The following is a 23,000-nucleotide window of genomic DNA, read 5'->3' on the forward strand; positions in this document are numbered from 1 at the left end:
TTGGAGACCAGAACACGTTGTAAGGAGCTTTGGAGGTTGGGACAAGTCTTTGAAGGGACTTTTCATTCTGTAAATGGAAAACTGTAGTCCTGGTGAAGAAGTTTTGGGCAAGGGGAAGGGAGCAGGCCCAGAAACACAGCTAACTTCAAAGCATCACCTGCCTAACACAACTTGATGAGTTTCTTATATGAACCATGAGCTGATGCTTTTCTCATTTAATGAAATTTCACTTCCGTGTTGCTCTTCTTTTATTTTTATAATATATTTAATTTTGAAGAAAATAAAACCAAGCAAAATAAAACAGAATAGAGCCAATCAAAACAAAACAGCGTAAGTGATACAAGATTTCAAAACAAGATAATAGGAAATCAACAAGGGCTGCCTTAATGCCTCTTGTTGTCTTCAAAATAGTAGCTCATACCTCAGACATAGGAAAATCAAACAAAACAGAATACAACCAATAAAACCAAAGCAGTGAACATAATACAGGACTTCAAGATAATATTAAATCCAAAATAGCTACCATAATATCTTATCTTTGAAACAGTCACCATTGCCATCACATACAATAAAATTAAACAATTATACCAAACCCCCCCCCCCCAAAATCATGAAAATGATACAGGACTTTAAAACAGGATAATAGGGAATTAACAATGGCTACAAGAAGATCCCCCATAGATGCTATCTTGCATACTGTTACCCTCTAAATAGATAATCAGACTACCAACTTTAGCCTAAGAGTCAGTGAAACACTACACACCACAAGCATTAAGTTGTATTTTACTTCAATAGCTATTATCTCAGCCTGTGTTTCTCCAGATCAGCTGGTCGCTCACAGAGGGCAGCAGGGGAACCTTAGCTCTTCTTGTCTCTCAGCTCACGAGCCAGGAGTGGTTGGCACAAATGGCGCTAATTGGAAGGGGCTGGCATCTGCTCTTTTTTTATTAACAACTGTATCACCATCTATTTTTTTTTTAATTGATGGGCAAGCAGTGCTTTTTGAGCTACATACAGGAAGAATATTAGCTTCCCTGGCTCCTCCTTCCATCACCCCAAATATTCTATAAAGCTGAGTCCTGCACACTCGACCTAATCAGTGGACTCTAGAAGTTAACTAGTACTTTATCATAACTATCTTTTCTATGTTTTCTTTTTAATTTAATTTCCCTTTGTTATTCCAGACACAAGTAGACTGATGTACAAGCAGTGAGGTATTTTCTCTGTGTTTCTCTGCTCAGTTCAACTCCCTCCTACTCCAGAGGCCTCTCTGTCCATAAACCCACCCAGGCTGTAGCAGCTGTCCAAGCTGAGGTGACTCCTTAATCACTTGGTAGATGGGGAAAGTAAACAGACCACTGAGCTCTGTGCTAGAGGCAGGCAGTGGGATGGGAGTGGGCAATGGCCAAGGAGTCTGCTGGACTTCATGCCAGCATTTTTAGAACCAGTCTCCTCCGAAAACCACTCATGACCAGCCTGGCTTCTCTAAGGACCCTGCTTTCCTTCTCAGTGTGGGTTTAAACTTCTCAGTCAGTGTATGTCTCACCAGTGTCCTCTCTGTGACTGTCTCTTGTGGCCATCTCCTGTCTAGTCACTGTGGTGACCCCAGAGACCCTGAAGTCAGGTTGTTCTGAAGCTTAGTCCTCTTTTAAATTGGTACATGTTTAAAGCTCACGATTACATTCATTAAGGAGAGCTGATACGTGTACGTAACACATCTTAATTCTTTTTCTTTTGTACACTACACCTCACATCCCTCCTCCCTTCACCTCTTATTAGCCTTTTAATTATACTTTGTTTTTTTTTCAATTGAACCTATTTTTTTTTTATTTTAAAGAGGATAAAACCAAGGAAACTAAAACAGAGTAAAACCAGTCAAAACAGACTAGGATAAGTGATACCGGACTTCAAAGCTTTAAGAAATCAGCAATAGTACCATAATGTCTTTTGTTGTCTTCAAAATAGCTGCAGATAATTTCAGACACAGTAAAAAAATAGAACACAATAGAATAGAGTAGAAATAAGAAAAACAAAACAATGAATGTAATAAAGGAATTCAAAAGAAGCTAATTGTAAATCCAAAATGGCTACCATAATATGTCTTGCTATCTTTTAAACAACTGCTCATGCTATCAGATTTAAGGTAATCAAACTTAACAAAAGAAAACCCAACCCAAGAAAACAATGAAAACAATTTCAAGGCAGGGATCACCTCCTAGTGAGGCCTTGTTTTGTCCCCCTGCAGGCTGTGAATGGCACTGACTCACAGAGAGAAGCTTGGATGTGGTTGCTCCCACTCTGAAAGTGGCCTTCAACTATATTTTGGATTTATTACATAAGACAAATCATGTGATGCTTATACTTCTGTATTTGACTTGTTTGCCTTAATATTATGGTCTCAAAGTACATTCCTTTAACTGTGAATGCCTCAAGTTTATCTACTTATGGCATAGTAGTACTCTATTGTGGATAAATACCATGTTTTCTTTATCTATTCATCTGTTAATAGGCATATAGGCCACCTACAGTATTTACTTATTGTAATTTGTGATGCTATAAACATGGGTATGCATGTATCACTGTCTTAGTTACTTTCTTGTTGCTGAGACACAATGCTGATACCCACAGATTAAAAGAGGAAAGGTTTATTTTAGTGCATAGTTGATAGAACTTTCAATCCATAGTCAGCTGGCTCCAAGGCAGGGAAAAACAGTCCATGGTAAGGGAGGCAGGAAACAGTGAGAATTCCTTTCCCTTTCCTGTTTTTAGTCCATCTGGTGTACAAGCCTCTTGATTGGTACCACCTACACCCAGGGTGGGCTTTCCTTCTGTAGTACATCCATCATGCATTCCCAGAATTAGGATAAACTGATCAGTGGAGTACTCCAGAATCACACGTCCATGATCCAGTTACTGCCAAAAGTCCCACCTCTGGGTGAATGAAGCTTCGGGGGGACATAAGCCATAACGCTTTGGGTCTTTGTAGCTCACTCTTCTGCACTGACTCCTTCCCACAATGGCTCCTGATTAACCCTCTCAAATATGAAAGTGCTGACCTGAATTTTTTCTTCAATTTTAGTTTGCCGTGTGGGAAGAGTCACTTTCAGACTAGAACCTCATTCTGTTTTGCACTTCACAGCATGGTGGGCTTTTGTTGGACCAGCATTCCCAGTCTTCTCTGGATATACGTTCATGAGCAGGAACAAGTCCTCTTTCTTGAGGGACAACATTAACTTTCCACACATTTTGTCTTTTGTGTGCACTGTGCTTCATTTTTCCAGCTTCTCTATAGTTTCCTGTCAGCTCCCAGTTCTTTTTTTTTTTTTTGGTGCTGGGGATCTAACTCACAACCATGTACTTAACAAGCAACGGCTTCAACCACTAAGCTAAATCCCCGGCCCCCTCCTAATTCTTGCAGGTTTACTTTTTTTCTTTTTACTTTTTTTTTGTCTTTTTCCTTTTTATCGGTACCAGGGATGGAACTCACGACTGCCTGTTTGCAAGGCAGGTGCTTATGCTGCTGAGCTAAATCCCCAGCCCCCTTTTTCTTTTTTCTTTATCTAGTTGTTTTTTTTTTTCCAAATGTCTTGATTCTACGTCTGAGAGAGACTGTCTTGTCTTTTTTTTTGGTCTTTTTGAGACAGGGTCTCGCTATGCAATTCAGGCTGGCCTTGAGCTCACTTTGTAGCCCAGGCTAGTCTTGAACTCACAACAAACCTCCTGCCTCAGCCTCCTGAGTGCTGGGATTACCACAGGTGTGAGCCACCACTCCCGGCTGAGAGACTGTATTTTGCTGTGAATTTTCTTCTGTGAAATATTTTTGCTTATTTCTTGATTAGTAACATTGTAACTGACACTCAAAATTTTAAAATTAGTCTATGTTTCTAAATTTAGAATATTGTATGCTATTTAGGGAAATGATAAATGTTAAATTTTATCATGATTATATTCCATAATTTAATTGTTTACTGTGAAATTTTAAGTCTATCTTGAACTTATTTTCCTAATTTTAATAGATTAGTAGTTTTAAAATAATCATTCCACTAGGATATAATTTTTATCACGTCAAATTTGTATGAAGAATAGAGTTTATATTAAACGTATCCCTTCAGTTCTACTTATTTATATGTGCGCTATTCATAAAGTTTGACCTTACTATTATTATTATTATATAAATTACTTTAATTTGGAGAGAGAGCTAGTAATCCTAAATCTTTTTTTCCACATTATTTTGGTAAGTACATGCTAATTTTTATAGGTGAAACACAAAAATTTCTCAGTATAACTGACTTCAGTCTGACTTTATATATTCGAAGCCAAACATCAGTTAAAAGGATTCTTCAATATTCTTGGTTAGAATGCATATAGCTTCCAAGTATACATATAGCTATTTTATAAAAGGTAAGTAAAATTCTCAAAATTGCCCAAACGACTCTGACTCACCTAAAGATTCTGATACTGAAGGCATTCCCATTAAAGGTAAAAACTTTCCTGAGTGCCATCTGGATTTTTTCATATCAATTGAAGTACGAATAACTGCTACTTTTGTGAAATCTTCTATGCCTTGTACCTGAAACGTAACAGAATGCAAGTTAATTTCTGAATATGTAGCATACAATTAAATGTTTGCCTGTTAAGCTACTATTTCAAACTCTCCTTAGGCAATGAGGAGAAAATGGAACATATCAATAAGCTGACACTGACAAGAAGATGTCTTAAAATTTCCAGATTGATTTTATGAAGGTCATTATTTCATCCACTTATATTGGATTTGATATTTTATTTCTCTTTGAAATGAGAAAATGAATGAGTTTAATTATCTATGGCACTTAAAAAATCAATCAAATTTATTTTCTGTAAGTTGGAAAATTTTTAAAAGAATAAATTCTAAGAAATCATTCAACTTGGAGATGTTTTTCAATATGCTTTGACTCACATTGGTATGCAGGTTCATAATGAGCCGGGCGATGTCTAGGAGACAGGATTGAGCAAGTTTCAAGCTGCTTCAAGAATCTCCTGGTTGTCTGTCTAAATTCCCAACCAGCACTATAGAACCAAAGCTCTGTTATAGGCCTAATAACAGAGGCATGGAGTATCACAATGGGCATTTGAGTCCCTGTCATTGGGCATCACACGTGCTGGGAAAGTCCATTTAAAGAAATTTTTGTGACTGTTTATTCCCTCAGAGGCCTACATTCTTAACACTTTTTCTTTTTCCTTTTCTCCTGCTTTATATATGTAGTACTTTTATTTAAGACATGCAAGAAAAACTATTTAGAATGTACTCTTTCAAAGTAAGCAGCTGTGTATAGATAACAAAAGAATCAACATTTTGTTACAGCTTGATTCACAGCATCTAAAGCAAATAGACATGAGAAAATGTGTATTTACGCAGCATCAAAACTATATGAGTAACATATTGCAGGGTAGAGGGAAGGATGGAGTAAAAAAATGTAAATGAAAAGCCAGTGCTTCCCAACACTTTAAATGTAGTGAATCACAAGAAGGATGGTGAGAATACAACTAACTGATTTGTATAGCAACCTAACACCAGATGGATTCAAAACATTCTCTTAAGTTTCAGTGGTAAACCAATGTGAGTAACCATTGAAGTTATTATTTACTAACAACTCACTTAATTCAGGATTTCAACTCTCTAGATAAAAATAATAAATTATTTACTACTTTCTCCTTCATTATAAAACATGCTACATTTTTATTAAAAGCATATATACTAGTAGCCAACATGAAGACTTTAGTATTGAGCAATACAAAATCCATTGAATTACATCACTAGGCCTAGTTGAAAATCCTTAAAAGAATTATTTGATATTATATAACACAAATGTTATCCAGCAAACATGGCATCATAAAATTTAACTATTTTAACCTTACTATATAATACTACATTTTAATTTTAGTTTATATTATTTTCACGTATACTTTTGTGATACATTAGAACAAATGGATGGAAAGATAATCACACAATAGAGTTTTTCTTTCTAATTGAAGACTAAACCACACTAAATAGTATGGTATTATTTTGACCAAATGCTTCTGCCATTTCTTTTTTTGGTAAACATTAAAAACTGCCAGGTTTCCCTTGTACAAGATTAATCACACATAGTTTGGTAATTAAAATATTCATGTGTTTAGGATGCAATTTGATTCAAAACTTTTACAAGGCCATTTCTGCTAAGAAATTAAATCAGTAGTAAACAGGAATAAGCTATACCAAGATCGTAGCTTGGTAAAACAGGCAAGAGCAGTGTGAACGGGAAATACATTGTTGTAGATTGGCATAACTGATGCCATCTTGTGCCCTGTATTGACCCAGAAGAGTAAAAAATTAACTTAGAGTACAATCCCATGAGAAAAGCAAAATGAACTGCACCCACAAGAGAAAAATTAGCATGCTCAACAAAGAGGCAGGATACAGGTGTCAACCAAAATTAATGTAGGATTCTAGCTAAATTGTTTCCAACAAGATGTTTTGCCTTGCGGTTTTTTGCTTTGAATGTCTTGTGACACTTCAGCTCACCACTACTTAGTGGGACTCTGAAACAGGGGTCTATGTGAGCGGTCACTGAGCTTAGCTAATACAATTCCAAATTTATCAATTTGGCTGCCTGGATTCCTATATTTGTTTACAAACCCACTTCATATATAAAGTCATAAAAATTCTGGCTCAGAAATGTACTCTCGTTTTCCAGGGTAATCTTCCACCAAGCTGAGTCCATTTTCTTTTATAAGCTTATTATATCTCTATTTCTACAAGTTTGATGACAATTTAATACACAAGGGGCATTAAAATATTCATAATATGGCTTATGCAGTGGATAAGCCTACTCAATTAGTTTGAGGACATTTTTCCTGGATGTTTCTTATTTAATCTCTCAAAAGAAGCTCACCAAAATAAAATAAAACCTCAAAATTAAAAAATAATATTAAATTCACATACACTGACAAAATACTTGTCAAGTAATTTCACTTAACAATGAATTATTTGGAGGATGATAAGTTATTGTCCTGATTCTCAGGGATCATTTTCTATCTGTTTCTTTCCACTTGATTTAGATATTTCTTGACAGCAATTTGTACATCTCATTTGCCCGTTATCACTTGAATATCTAGCATAACTGGTATCATATATTAACTGCTTTAAAATGTATTTAAATATATTTGAGCTTAATTTAACTGACTCTAGGTCCCTCTTCCTGCATATGTATTTTATGTGCCCTCTGTCTGCACAAGGACAACTCTCACTTTCCCTCAACACAAACATATTCACATATTCTATATGCACATACATACAATTTTTCTTTGCACAGGAATGACTCAGTTTCTCATTTTGATTGGCAAGGGAAGTCACTTACCAGTTTATGAAAAGACCTTCACTTTATATTTTCTTTCAAAGTAGCTGAGGGAAATCAGTGATATTTAACTTGTCTGAGTCAGGCAGAACTTATCTAATGTAATGTTGACACAGTCTTTCTGCAAAATGTAAATAAATACTTCCTCTTTTGCTATGTACAATTGCACCAAAATCTCACTGTGACCAAAATGCATAGCTTGATCTGTTTCTCTGGCACCAAATGGAAATAACTTGTTCTTAGACAATCAGTACCAACATAACCGATGAACACTGTATGTGGGTGTGTGTGGGTATGCGTAGGAGAAAGAGAAGGATTAGAAGGTGGAAAGCCTGGTTATTGTGACATTTTTCCTGTTACTAATACAGTAGACATAGAGTAGGTTGACTCAAAAACTTGAATCACTTTTGTTTTTACCTGATGGCATGTCGCAGGAATCAAGAAAGGTGCATTATATGTCTTCCGTAGGTGACAATCTTCTACTGAGCCATGTATGAGGAAAACATAGGTTACATTTTCTTCATAGATATCAGTTTTGATGACTCTTGGAATATCTTTTACATAAAGGTTATTAAGCTTTAGTTGCAATGTGTAGCCCCAATCCTGTAAGAAAAACACAATTTCTTGGTTCATTATGTGTTTATGAATTTTAAAACAAATCAAGCCCATTTATTTTTTAACTTAATACTTTGTACTAATTTTACATTGAATTATGAACAGTTTTCAAGGTCATCTGAAATTCTTTAAAAACAATTGTTAATGAATTCACTTCTTGATCATTTTTTCTGAATGGATAAATAAGTTGTTTTCTTGACATCATTTTTTAAAATTAGTGCACACTGGTTTTACAGACTGATGGATTTCATTTTGGCGGAGTTGTACATCCATGTAACATAGTTTAATCATTTTGCCACCCAGCCACCCTTGACTTTCTTCCCCCATAGTTTCACATTTTCTGTTTGCATTTCAATACATTTAATACATTTTGATCATATATATTTTCTCATTATTTTCCCTTACATCTTCCCTCCTCTTTCTTTCCTTATACTTGTATAATAATAATTTGTGTCCTGCTTGTCATTTGTTTTAGATTCCACATATTAGGGAGAACATGCAATATTTGTCTTTCTGAGAGTGATTGCTTTTGCTCAACATGATGACCTGCAGACCTATCCATTTCCCTGCACATAACAAAATTTCATTCTGCCTTAGTAATGTTCCATTATATATACACATCACATTTCTTTTATCCATTCATCTGTTGATAGGTGTCTTGACTGGTTCCATTTCTTGGCTATTATGAATTATGCCACAATAAATGTGGGTTTGCAGGTATTCCTTAACTAACTTTAAGTGCTTGGGCTTTATAGCAAGGAGTCATATTGCTGGATCAAATGGTAGATCTAATGTTAGTTTTAATTTATTTTGAGAGACCTCTATCCTGATTTCCACAGTGACTGTACTAATTTACATTCCCACTAACAGTATAGAAGTTTTCCTCCACTTGCCCCCTTGCATTATTGCTACATTTTTTCTTGATGATAGCCATTCTGTGCGAGATGAGATGGAATCTCAGTGTAGTTTTGATTTGTGTTTCCTTAATGGCTGAAAGTGTTGAACACTTTTTTATATACTTAGTAGCAATTTGCACTTCTTTTGAGGTGCTCATTTGCCCATTTATTAAGCTATTTGAGTTTTTTGATTTCTTTATATGCTAGATATTAATTCTCCATTAGAAGAATAGCTAGTAAAGATTTTTTTCTCATTTTGCAGGCTGCCTCTGTTATTTTATGTGCAGAAATTTTTTAATTTGATGTACTGACATTTGTTGATTCTTGCTTATTGCCAGTAGGAGTCCTGTTCAGAAAATCTTGGCCTTTGCTATGGTTTCAAGTGTTTCCCTGATGTTTCATTTAGTAGTTTCAAAGTTTCATGTGTAATACCTAGGCCTTTGGTCTATTTTTGTTGGACTTTTGTACAGGGAGATAGGAATCTAGTTTCAATATTCTTTATGTACCTATTCAGTCTTTTCAGTACCATTTGTTAAAGAGGTTGTCTTTTCTCCAGTGTATATTTTGGTCCCTTTGCCTAGACTCAGAAGGCTGTAGTTGCAGGATTTCTTTTGTATGTGATCCACTGTATGCCATTGACACATGTGTATTTTTGCACCAGCACCATACTATTTTTGTTACTATGGTTTTGTAGTATAATTTGAAATTGGGAGTTGAAATGCCTTCAAACCTGCTCTTCTTGCTAAGGATTGTTTTGATATTTTATAATTTTGTGTTTCCATATAAATTTTAGAATTATTTTTCTAGACCTTTAGAGAAGGTCACTGATGCTTTGATGGGGCTTACATCTGTAGGTAGCTTTTGATGGTATTGCCATTTTAACAATGTAAGTTCTGTTAACCCCTGAACATAAGAACATAGGAATACATGATCACCTTCTAGTGTTTTCAGTTTTTTTCTTCAGTGTTCTGAAATTTTCATCACAGAAATATTTCACCCCCTTAGTTAGATTGATCCTGAGTACTTTGTTTTTAAAACTATTGTGACTGTAATTGTTTTTCTATTTCTTTTCTCAGCTAGTCCATTTGTAGTACATAGGAAAAGTATTGCTTTTTAATGTTGATTTTATATCCTACTTTACCAAATTAATAGCACTGAAATTCTTTTGGTGAGTTTTTTAAGCCTAGAATCATACCATCTACAAATAAGGATAATTTGACTCCTTTCTTTTTCTTTTGGTATCTCTTTCCTTTCTTGCTCTTATCTAATTTCTCTGGTAAAAGTTCTTTTTTCTGTACCAGTGATTGAACTCATTACTTCATGCTTTCCAGGCAGGCACTTATGCTGCTGAGCTAAATTCCCAGCCCTCTCTGGCTAAAGTTTCCAGAACTATATTGAATAGGAGTGATGAGAGTGAACAACCTTGTCTAATTTCTGATTTTACAGGAAATGCTTTCAGTTTTTTCCATTCAGGATGATGCTGGCTGTGGGTTTGTCATATATGGCCTTTACTATATTGAGGAATGATTCTTCATTATCTACTTTCTTCAGGGCATTTATAATGAAGGGATGTTGTAATTGTCAGAGACTGTTTATGCACTAATTGAGATGACCTTGTGATTTTAGCTTTGATTTTATTTGTGTAGTATGTATCATTTATTGGTTTGCATATGTTAAATTATTCTTTCATGCCTTGAACAAAGTTGACTTGATCATAAGGGTATGTTTCTTTTATGCTGTTGAATTCAGTTTGCCAATATTTTATGTATTTTTACATCCATGTTATCAAGGATATTGGACTATAATTTTCTTCCTCCCTCGCTTTTTCATTTTTCTTTTTTAAAATTTCTCTCTCTCTCTCTTTTTTTTTTTTTTGGTGCCAGAGATCAAACTCACAACCTCACACTGGCCAGGCAGATGCCAGATGCTTACACCACTGAGCTAAACCTCTGTCCCCCTTTTTCTTAATTTTGTTGTATTCTTGTCTAGTTTTTGGTATGAGGGTGATGTTGGCTATATAAAATGAGTTTGGAAGTGTTATTTCCTTTTCTATTTCATGGAGTAGTTTCTTGGTTAAGTTTTGATAGGTTGTATGTGTCCAGCAATATATTTCTTCTAGATTCTCTAGTTTACTAGTTAGGTTTTCTAAGTAGTCACTAATATTACTCTGGATATCAGTGGGGTCTGTTGTAACAATGCCTTTCTCTTCTCTAAGTACTGATTTGGATCTTCTCTTTCTTTTGGTTAGTTTGGTTAAGAGTTTATCAATCTTGTTTTTATTTTCAATCAACTCTTGTTCCATTGATCCTGCATATTGTTTTTTATAGTTTCTATATCAGTAACTTCAGCTCCAATTTGATTTCTTCTTTCTGTTTGTTGAGATTTTATTCTTTTTTTTCTAAGACCTTGAGATGCATCATCAAGTCATTTGGCTCTTGTTTTTGATGTACATACTCAGCTATAAACTTTCCTGTTAAAACTGCCCTTATTGTGTCCTCAGGGTTCTGATACATTGTATTTCCATTTGATTCTAAGAGTTTTTAAATTTTCTTCTGATTTTGTTGATGACCCACTGATTGTTTAAAAAGGGGTTGTTTACTGTTTATTTGTTTCCCCTTTCTGTAGTTTCTCTCATTTGTACATTTCTAGTTTTATTGCACTCTGATCTGACAAGACACAAGAAATTTATTTCACTTTTTGGTATTTGTTAAGGCTTACCTTATGACCTGAAAATACAATGTATTTTGGAGAATGTTCCATGAACTGCTGACAATAATTTGTATTTTGTAGTTATTAGATGGAATGTTATATAGATTTCTATTAAGTCTATTTGATGAATAGTACAGTTTAACTCTGTTTTGGGGGGATGATTTTGGGTGGGAGTAGTGGTCTGGATGACCTATCTGTTGCTGAGAGTGACACCCATTGTTATTGGGTTGTATTGATTGGATATGTATCCTTTTATGTTGAGTAATTTTTGTTTTATATAATTAGTTACATCAATATCAGTGCATAAATATATATATAACTCTTATATCTTCTCAGATTGTTTCCTTTACAATATACAGAGGACTTCTTTGTCTTGCCTAACTAGTTTTTTCTTGAAGTCAGCTTTGGTCAGATATGAGTATAGCTACTTCTGTCCTTTCACTTTCAGTCTGTGTATGTCTTTGCTAGTGAGATGTGTGTGTGTGTGTGTGTGTGTGTGTGTGTGTGTGTGTGTGTGTGTTAGCAGGAAAATGTTGGATATTACTTTTTGATCCAGTCTGTCAGTTCATGTGTCTTAGTAGAAGGATTAAAGCCATTCACGTGCAGAGCTATTGTAGAAAGGTACATGCTAATTCCTGTCATTTTGTTGTTCTCCCTCCCAACTCTTCCCTCATTGTTCTTTTGTGTGATTTTTCCCTCAAATTTGAAGGATGGCTTTGTTGAATATAAGTAATCTAGACTGGCACTTATTTTCTGTCAGGGCTTGAAATACATCAGTTCCATGTCCTCCTGGCCTTAAGAGCTTCTGCAGAGAAATCAAACTATGTTGATGGATTTACCTTTGTAAGTGACTTGGTGTTTCTCTCTGTAGCTTTCAACGTTCTTTTCTTATTTTGTACTCTTGCCATTTTGTATTCTTGGGCAAGTTCTTTTCTGGTCATGTTTATTTGAGATTCTAATTGCCTCCTGTAAGTGGCCTTCTATGTCTTTCCCATGATTGGAGGAGTTTTCTATTGTTTGATTAAATAGATTTTCTATACCATTATTCACAACTTCAGTGCTCTCTTATTTACTAAAAGTTTTTATAGGTTTATTTTTTGTATCCCAGAGTTCTTGAATGCTTTGTTCATAATTCCTTACTCCTTTCCTTATTAGTGTCTCTGTGTAATAATTCCTCAATCTATCCTCAGGCCCCGAAACTCTCTCCTGCTTGTCCTGTCTAATGTTAGGACATTCCATTGTGCATTTCATTTCATTTATTTTTCTTTACACTTCCAGAATTTTGGTTTAGTTCTTTTTCAGACTGTTTGTCTCTTTGTCAAACTGCTCCTATATATTTTCAAGTGTCTTCCAGAGTTCATTGAGCTATTAATTTGTTACTGACAAATTATGGATATTTGGCAGAGTCAGGTTGTCTTTTTAAAAACTTTATTCATGTAACATTCATTATAGGGAATTCGTATCTGTACGTGCCATGTCTTCTTTTTCCCCATTCTCCTTCCCCCACTTTACTCATCTTCTCCTTCTTATTTACAAAAGCTTTGTTTCCATTGTCTTCCACTATTCCTTTGTCCCTTGTCTCTTCTTTCCTTTCTCACTCCCTTCTTCCCATTCCCATTTTAACATTTTATTCTCATTTATCAATATTTATTATACATTTTATCCTTATTCATACTTTGTTTCTCACACCAGAAAAAAATCTGGTATTTAAATGTGTAAGTTTGTTCTTCTTTATGGCAGTGTCATACTTCACTGTACAAAAAACTACACTCTTATCCACTCATTTGCTTATGGGCATTGGGGCTGTTTCCAAGATTCAGTTATTACAAACTGTGCCACTATAAACATGAGTGTACAAATATCACTGTGGTGCGGTGCTTTTAATTCTTTTTTAACAATTTTTTTTAATTGTTACCGGAGATTGAACTCATGACCATGCGCTTGCAAGGGAGGCGCTTATGTGGCTGAGCTAAATCCCCAGCCCCTGGTGCTTGTAATTCTTTAAGGAAGATACCAAGAAGAGGAATAGCTGGGTCAAATGGAACCTGTAGTTTTTTGAGGAGACTCCACACTGATTTCCACATTGGTTGCACCAGGGTATATTTCCACCAACAGTAGAGAAGGGTTATTTTTTCCTCCACATCTCTATCAGCATTTGCTATTGGCTGACTTTTTGATAATAGCCATTCTTTCTGGAATGAGATAGAATTTCAGTGTTGTTTTAATTTTTTGCATGACTTGAATGACCAATGATGTTGAAGATTTTTTTTTCATATATTTATTTTCTGTTTCTACTTCATCTGAGAAGTGTTTATTCATTTCAGAGTTCCATTTTAGGATTGAGTCTAAATTTGAGCAATTTTTTTGAGTTTTTCATACATTCTAGATATTATTCCTTTATCTGAAGTACAGTTGACAAAATTTTTTTCAACTCTGTGGTTTGTCTCTTTACTCTGTTGGTGGTTTCTTTTGCTGTCCAATAACTTACTAATATGATGAAATTGCTACCTGTTAGTGTTTCTGTTTTAATATTTAGATCTTTGATCTATTTAGGTTTTAGTTTGGTGCATGATGATAGCCGTAGGTCTACTTTTAGTCTTCAACATTTGGAAAGCCAGTTTTTCCAGCACCATTTATTAAAGAGGTTATTTTTGTTCTAGTAAAGGTACTTGGCTCCTTTGCCAAAATTAAGGTGGCTAAGTTTGTTTGGATTTGTTTCTGGATCTTCTAATCTGTTCCTTTGATGTCTGATTTCATTTATTTATTTATCTTTGTCAGTACCATGCGGGGTTTTTTTTTTAAACACTGTAGCTTTGTAGTACAATTTCAAGTCAGGGATTGTGCTGTCCTCTGCCTTGCCTTTGTTGGCAGAATTGCTTTTGCTCTGTTCCTGCATTGAATTTCTGGAATCTTGGCTGTTACATGCGTTGGTACAGATTTTTTTGATCATGGCTAATTTGAGTTCTGCATGCCTCACTTACTTGTATGCCAAATTCTTTTTTCCATGCTTGGGAAGTTTTCTGTTATTACTTCTGTGAACAAGTTTTTACGTCATTTGTGCAACCTCTTGTTTTTTCATCAACTCCATTCAATCTCATGTTATTCTTCTTTGCATCATCTAGCAGATTTTTTGGGTTGATTTTTTTCATGGACCCTTGCTATTTTAACAAATATTTCTTTTCATAATTGCAAACTGTAATCCTGTCTTGTGTTTCTGATTTTCTGTCTTCACATTGGCTTGTACTGTTGCAGACAGTTCAGTGGAATTTTTGATCTCCTGGATACCTGTTTGAATCTGTCTCATGGGTTCTTCTTTCCTATATTATGTGCATTGTTTTCCTAAGCTCCTTTTTAAAAATCAATATATGCTCTAGCATTACTAGCCTTCATTATCTTTTAGTCACCATCTTTGTAGTCACCTGAGAAATTATTTCTGATTATTCATCTACTTTGTTATTTCTGTTGTTACCAATTCAGAGTCCACACAGGTGGCTTTGAATTTTTCTACCTCTTTGTCCCGTGGGTTTGTCCTTAGTAGGTTGGAAGTCTGGAGCTGCATTTTGCTTCCCTGTTATCTATTTAATTCCTGGGTTGATGCTTATAAATTTCTTTTGCTTGGTAGCTTCATTGATGGTAGCAGTCATTTGGAAATGACTACTTCTCATAGATGCCTTTTGGCATAGCTGGGTTTGTATTTTGAGTTCGGTGCAAGGTTCTACCTCTTCAATTTATTGGGGATGAGAAGTTGCTGCCTATGTGGCCTCGCCTCTGGCTTTTTGGCACCCACTTATTGTTTATTGCCCTCAGGCAATCTCAGTCTTGGCATACTAGGAAGAATAACTGATTAGAACAATTACATCATCGTGGATAAAGTAGTACAATCAGTAATAACATCAAACACAACCTAGAAAAATGATAAGCTGTGGTAACTATTAATTTACTACTTTCAACCATATGAACTAGATTTGTGGTTATATAATAAAAATCTGAAACAGATAGAAAATTACATACGGTATGCTCTCAATATATGATTTTGTTACCAGGGGAGAAAATTTAAAAGAGATTGGGGAAGAAACAGAAATAAAAGACAAGAAAAAGATTAGAAGCATTGCTGGAGGGCAAAGGAAGTTTATGCACACTTTGGGACAGTAGTGAAGAACACAGAAGGGACTAGAAATGGAACAAATAAAATTAGACACAATGTCCATACTCATAAATATAAGAACAATCAGTCAAGAAAAAAAAATGTTGTCCACTTAAGGCATATCTCCACTGTCAGAATGGACACACAGAGTCCATATCCCTGTTGATTAATCCCAGTAGTGGATTTAGAGTGGGGTAGTTGATAAGTTGATAATGAAGTTCAGTCTGTTTCTGGGTGTGAGGCTGGTGCCTGAGCTGCCCTGCCAGCATGAACTGGAGTTGCTGCTGGCTTGAACTTAGCTCAGCCTCCTTACTTGAAATCAGTTTTGCCTTACGTCACACTGAGACCTGCCAGATGGAGCTGGCCCGCAGCTGCTCTGAGTTCTGAACTCAGTTGGCCTCTCTCTAAGATACCAGACAATTGCCTTCTCCTTGGAGACATCTGAACCCAAATAACACCACCCATTGTAGTTCACTACATTCCTCCACTCTTTTTCACTGATGTGTTTGTCTGTGGAGGCTTCTTCGGTTGCCAGTAGTCACTGCGTATGTGCAGGTACATGCTGTCCCTCCCATGCAGGGAGTCGGTTCAGAGGGAAGCACTGCTTGCCACCTCCTCCTTCTGTTTGAAGTCTGTCTCTTAACTCTCTTTGTGGTTGGGCCCACTTTCCTCCTTGCTCTCTTCCTCTCATTGCCATAGTCTAGCATCTGGCACCAAATCTCAGAGAGGCTCTTTTTCTGCTGATCATCATTCTGTCATCTTTCTGGTAGCCTCCTGGGGAGGATGGGAACTTGCAGAACTTACTGGACTCTTCAGGGTACTCCATGTCCAAAAGATGATTTTTATATTTCATGTGTTTCTACAGTGAGATTTGCATAACTTGTGATGGCTATGTCTTTTAGTTTTGAGGGTCTTCATGTCCAACCCTCTTTGGGGGATGTTCCTCAGCACAAATTAGAAAGGAAAAAATCTCATCATAGCAGAGATAAATCAAATACTGACATACAGCAAAAAATAAGAAAAAAGTTTTATCACCATCAACAGCAGAGAAAAAATCAACAATAATAAAATAGAGTAAACTGAAAGGCTAAAAATTAATAAAGGTTAATAGCAATAATAATAAAAAGTGAAGGGCATAAGGAGAGGCAAACTCTAAAAAGTAGTAAAATTTGAGAAATAAAGAAAAACAAGATGAGAAGGAGTAAAGAAAATCGTTAAAATCCAATAAAAGAATTAAGAAATAAAAAAATTAGGAAACAGTAATGGAAATAAGAATAAGAGAAAGAAGGAAAAAAGAGAAAAATCCACCTAAGGAAAGAAAAATAAAACCAAAGAAAATAAATAAATAGCAAAAGACGAACAAAAAGGGAAATGGTAGGGAAAAACCCACCTCTAAAATGTTTGGGTTTGTAATTTCTAAGGCCCACAGTATTGAAATCATCAGATATGGGAGGGAGAGACAGCAAATTCCAGTTGAAGTCTCTTTTTTCCCCCCAAATCTGTGGAATAGGCTTGCTGTGTGAATGTGGCATGGTCAATCAATGGTGTGCTTTCTATCTCAGGCCTGTATTCACTCCAGAGGCTTTTAGTGTTTGTTTGCATCCTTCTGTGTGTCCTGGGCCATTTTTGTCCCTAAGCGGCTTTGCAGCTGTGGGTTTAAGAGCACCCCTCTTGCTCCAGAAGCTCCCTCCACTGTATATATCCAGGGATCTGGAAAACATGCAAACAGAGGTGTGTCCCTCTGGTGGGTGGAGAAAGCGATTACACCACTGACTTTTGTTCTGGAAAGAGGAAGAAGCATGGAGAGCTCTGGGGAACCGGGTCAAGAGTCCCGATTGTCAGCATCAGGAACCCTGTCAAGAATCCCGATAGTCACAAAGAGAATGAGAGATGCGATGGTAGTTGCTATTGTCTTCCCTAATTTGGAACTTGAGGACCTAAAAAGACTTCATCATCCTGTAATGATTTGATTGGTTCTATAATATGCAATAAGTATATAAAGTGGGTGAAGTTAGGGACAACTATTTGTAAGAAGCTAGAGACAGTTAGATAAGGAAGATCTCCAGTGGACTAGCTTTGAAATCTGTATTTCTTTAAATTGTTTTTTTTTTTTTTTTAATGTTCTGTTCTGTTTTGATATGGTTAACCTTACCCTCTTTGAGATGTAAAACAAATAGGTGGGACTGATAATCATATTACGGAGCTTTTGTTCGATCATAGAGCAGAATGGTTTGTAGGGTCACTTTTTTGAATGCCATTCTAAATACTTTAATTCTATAACCTGAACAGCCATTTCGAAGATGACAATTTGTAACTTATCAACTGGCAATTTCTTACCTTTTGTTTGTCTGTAATTTAGTATTATTTCTACCCCCTTTTTTTTATCTCCATGTATTTTTTTTTTTTTCGTTTCCTTTTCTTTAAATAAAAAAAAAAAAAAAAAAAAAAGAATCCTGATAGTCAGCCATTGTTGACTTGCTTATTGTTCGGTCTTGAAGACCTAAAACACCTTCATCATCCTGTTTGGATCAGTTTTATACTATGTTGTTTTGTATGAATTCTCTGTATGTGAAGATATGAACAACTATTTGGAAGAAAACAAGAGACAATATGATAGTGAAGATCTCTGGTTGTCTTGCTTTGAAATCTATGTCTCTTACATTGTTTTCTTATATTGTGTTTTGTTGTGTTTAATTTTACCCTCTTTAAAATAAAATGAAAAAAAAAAAAGAATCTGGATAGTCAATATTGGGAACCTGGCCAAGAATCCCGATTATTTGTCTCTAGAATGCCATGAGAAAAATAAAAAACAGAGACAAGTCTCATATTCCAACAATGGTTGGGAAGTCAAAGTCTCTGGATTCCTTCTCCCAAAGCAGCCATTATTTATTCATAGTATCCAGTCATGGGTGGAGCTAGCAAAAGGATTATAATTCATCCAAAAACAACTACTTCAGTGAGCCATACATAATCTTATGTTTGAAGTATCTTGACCCAAGTATAACCTTGTGATGATTTATTGTGTAGATGATCTTATGCTTAGAAGTATCTTATCTTATCCTTGAATATAATACCGAGATGACTTATGAAGGTGTAAATGATCTTATTCTTGGAAGATGGGTGGTATCAATAACTCCAATCCTTCCTCTCATCCCACAGGGAAATATGCAAAACCAGTCACTGTGAAATTGTGTCCCCAACAGCAAGCCATGCACTCTCTTGAGCTCAATTCCAGTGCTTTCTGCCCATCCTTCAGGAAACCACATACAATAGACCTGAATCTTCACCAGAGAAGGTAATACCACCAACCACCGTGTTCTCTACAACCTGAGGTCCTCACTGCTTAAACTTCCCTGGGAGTCTGTGACTAGTCCTCTTCCTCACTATGACCCATCTGTTGTGTCCATTCACCACCCAGTTGCTGTGGTTGATTGGCCCCAGAGACTCTGAAGTGCAGTTGTTTGACTTCGGATTACTGGAATAGCTCACCCCTAAACAATAAAGCATCTCTTAAAGGCTCCCTATTTATTCTACCAATAAATATGGTACCAAATGTGGTGAAGAGTAAAATCCAACACTGTATTTTCAACATACGATCACTGGGGCTTCTGACTCTCTTATCTTCTTTTGGGCTTGGCTTGGTTTTGCGGAGCCAGTTCCCAGCTCCAACCCAGGAATCAGGTTAGCATTCCAGACTGCTTCATTATTTTCTCAGTACTGCCTTCGAGTTCATGATTTTTAGCCTTCCCAATGGGGCTTTCTCGATTCCCAGAGCTCTTCTCTTTCTTCTCATTGAATAATTGTTTTCCAGATGTCTCATTTTAAGTCCTATAAAGGCAGTGATTTACTGGTGACTTACACTCTGCAGTCTTTAACCTCTGGCTGTAGTCTGTTTCTGCGAGTATTTTAATCCAGTGTTATTTAGAGAGAGGATGAGTTTACACAAACACGTCTTACCTCAAAAGGTAAATGTTCCCTGATTTTCCTGGCAGCAACACCACGTGCAATTTTTAGCCACATTTTCTGTTCAATAAGAGGATAATTTTCAAAAGCTTCATACAAGATACCTTTGGGAATAAAGTATGCCTGAAAAAGGGAAGATATTCTGTCATTTGTGGTTTAGGAAATAAGATTTTCCTCATTCTAATAACATCAAAGCTAAGAATTTAAAATAAGTAGGATTCATCCTGTGGCCTAGAAATCTATAAAATGTATATATTCATAACTAACTTGTAATCTTGTGATATACCAGATCATGTAAAGGACACATAATCCAATGAGAGATTCTTTAGTATTCTTTTTAAAAATTACTTATATAAATATAATGTGGTAATTTATGTACCTACAATTATTAAATTGTCAAAAAACATATACTTTATACATGTATGCTTTTTATTAACTTATTTAAAATTTATATGTATCAATTGTGCATACTATGGAGTATAATGTGATATTTTATTTATGCATACATTAAAAACCTATTGTTTTAGTCATTTTAAATATACTATTTTTTATTATTATTTAAAGAAAGATAAAACAAAATAGAAAACGGGCAGAAATAGCTTTCATACTTTCAAAGAAAAGAAATAAACAGTAATAAATCACTAGTTGATGTATACATATTGTCCTCCCACAAATAGTTGTTCAAGATACAAAAGTGGAACATATAAATGGGAATTCAACCAGGGAGACTGCAACCAGTTCTGTTCAACTATCCAACAAAACTAAGTAATATGGCTATCAATCCTATGCACTTAGACACGTACACATTTATCCATATCTTCATTTATGTTGAGACCTAACAAAACTTGTTAGATTAAAATCATTCTGAACAAAGATTAATAATATTGCTGGATTTCATATTATAACACTCCAGAATCGGCACTGGGTACTGCAGTGCCCCTTTCTTTCCTCCAAAGTATTTGTTCATTTCATCATGTGTCATAAGATCAGTTCTCATAAACTGTTTATAGGTTTTATGCAAGCATGAGTCTTAACATGTATGTATTTCTATCCTTTCTATATCGGAGGGAGAAACAGAACAAAGCAAGACAACTAAGCATATTCCTATAGACACATAAAACTAAAAAGACACATAAAACTGCTGTATAAGGAGTTCTGCCATGGTCACTGTGCTGTTTCTTGTTATCATCAACAGAATTGGCTATATCATCAGATAAAGTATAATTGAACATGTCAGTACATAACAGAATTAACAGAAATACAACTTTGTAGGTAGTGTAGAGCTACAAAAACAGGTAGTAATCAAATCAGAATGGATATCGTGGTGAATCACTGTCACTTTCAATATAGTTGTCTATACTCCTCAACTTGATACCAGCAACCTAACAGTTTTGAGTTAAAATCTATCAATAATAAGCAGTATTCAAACAAGTCAGATTTAACTAAGATCAGTCATGATACAACAGTATAAGTCATACAGAGATGGTTTCTGCTTAACACCTTTCTACACATATATTTTATTCTACAGGTTGCTGTTGCATATTTCTCTATATTTTTAATAACTCATGACTAATGGTGATAGAGATTCCAGATTATTTTATCCTTCTCCAAAAATGGTTGGTCTTGTTGTAGGAGGCAACTCATGTGCTATCAGATCATAGGAGATTGTGTAGGTTTGGTTTTATCATTTGACTGGGACAGTAAGTACTGTTTTCCAAGACAGTCTGTTGTGAGGTACTTAACATCCAAAGTCTGTCTCCACCATGGAGTCTTCAGAGTTTGCTGTTAAGACTTTGTTGTAGGTCATGATCTTTATTCTTAAGGTTTATTGTTTTTGGTCTTTCAATTGGATACTTGTGGTCCTAAAAAAGTCTGTCTTTTCTTGCAAGATTCAGATTGTTAAAAGTCTCTAAATTTTGGCACTTCTTAGCATCTGACATCTCTATTCTATTCTCAGTAATCTGGTAAATCTAGTTCTTTGCAGAGAGCAGAGTTACATTCTTTATTTTAGTCTATGTTATTTTCCATTTTAATGTTTCTGTTAGTATGTATTTGTAGTAAAAATTTGCAGTACATAATGGTTATTTGTGGGGAGTATATAACTCATGGTTTTTTTTTTTTTTTTTGAGACAGGGTCTTGCTATGGAGCCCAGACTGGCCTTAAACACATGAAAATCCTCCTTCAGCCTCCCGAGTTCTGGGATTACAATCGTATGCACCACACTTGGCATAACTCATTTTAATTCTTTCTTCATTCTCTTCCTTTCCCCTTCTCTCTTCTTCCTCAATCTCTTGATCTCCCTCTCTTTTGTAAAAGACCTATCTCCCTGTTTCCTATTATCTTTTATTTTGCTCTTTAATAATATTTTGGATTTCTTATATAAGGAAAGTCATGTGATATTTAAATGTGTGTATTTGATTTATTTCACTTAATATTATGGTCTCAAGCCACACCCATTTTCCTACAAATTACTCGTTTATCCTTCTTTAGGGCAGAATAGTACTCCATTATATACAAATACCACATTTTCTTTACCCATTTTTCTGTAATGGATTTAGGGGCTGCTTTCAAGATTTAGCTATTATGAATTGTGCTGCTATAAACATGGGTATGCATTTATCACTGTAATATGATGACTTTATGCTTTTGGGAAGATACTTAGAGACAAAATAGCTGGGTTGAATGGAAGTCCAATTTTTAATTTTTTGAGGAATCTTCATACTGATTTCCAAAGTGGTTGTACTAATTTACATTGCCAAAAATATATAAAGGTTCTTATTTTCCCATACCTTTGCCAGCATTTGTTATTATTTGTTTTTTTTTTTTTATGGTAGCCACTGTTTCTGGAGTAATATAGAGTCTCTGTATTGTTTTAATTTGTAATTCTCTAGTGGAAGGCAAACTTGAACATTTTTTCATTTATTTATTGGCCATTTGTACTTCTTGGGATGTGTCTATTTCTTTCAACTGCCCACTTTTTTATTGGGTGTCTTATTTTGGGGGCCTAATTTTTTTTTGTAATTTACATATTTCAGAGATCAGACCTCAGCCAGATCCATAGCTAGAATGGTGGGCAGGGGCACTTGTTAAATCTAGCTCTGTCCATTTTGTTGTTTTGCAAAGCATCTCTCAACTGAAACCTTGTGGAGAACCAACAAACAGAGTCTTTAGTCTGTGCAACTCTTTCTCCAACTCCTTGTTTGGATGATTTCATCTATTTTTAGCTTCTTTGATTTAAGATCATTCCATTCTCCTCTCAGCAGAACAACCATCTTCTGCATGACTCCTTCTTGCATTCT

The 23,000-nt window shown here is 35.4% G+C and overlaps 1 protein-coding gene across 2 annotated transcripts in view; it reads right to left on the bottom strand.

Moving 5' to 3' along the window:
- Nucleotides 1-23,000, bottom strand: part of Slc9c1 (solute carrier family 9 member C1) — a 104,065-nt gene that overhangs the window by 4,591 nt on the left and 76,474 nt on the right. For both annotated transcript variants that reach the window (XM_063239675.1, XM_063239674.1), the window contains 3 exons: nt 19,695-19,823; nt 7,791-7,976; nt 4,444-4,570 (listed from right to left, as the gene is read on the bottom strand). In XM_063239675.1, the coding sequence (XP_063095745.1) occupies nt 4,444-4,570; nt 7,791-7,976; nt 19,695-19,823 (442 nt within the window). The remainder of the gene's footprint in view (nt 1-4,443; nt 4,571-7,790; nt 7,977-19,694; nt 19,824-23,000) is intronic.

The sequence above is a fragment of the Cavia porcellus genome, unplaced genomic scaffold, assembly GCF_034190915.1.
Source record: "Cavia porcellus strain 051 isolate PalLab524CR breed Dunkin Hartley unplaced genomic scaffold, mCavPor4.1 scaffold_29, whole genome shotgun sequence".
Taxonomy (NCBI): Eukaryota; Metazoa; Chordata; class Mammalia; order Rodentia; family Caviidae; genus Cavia; species Cavia porcellus.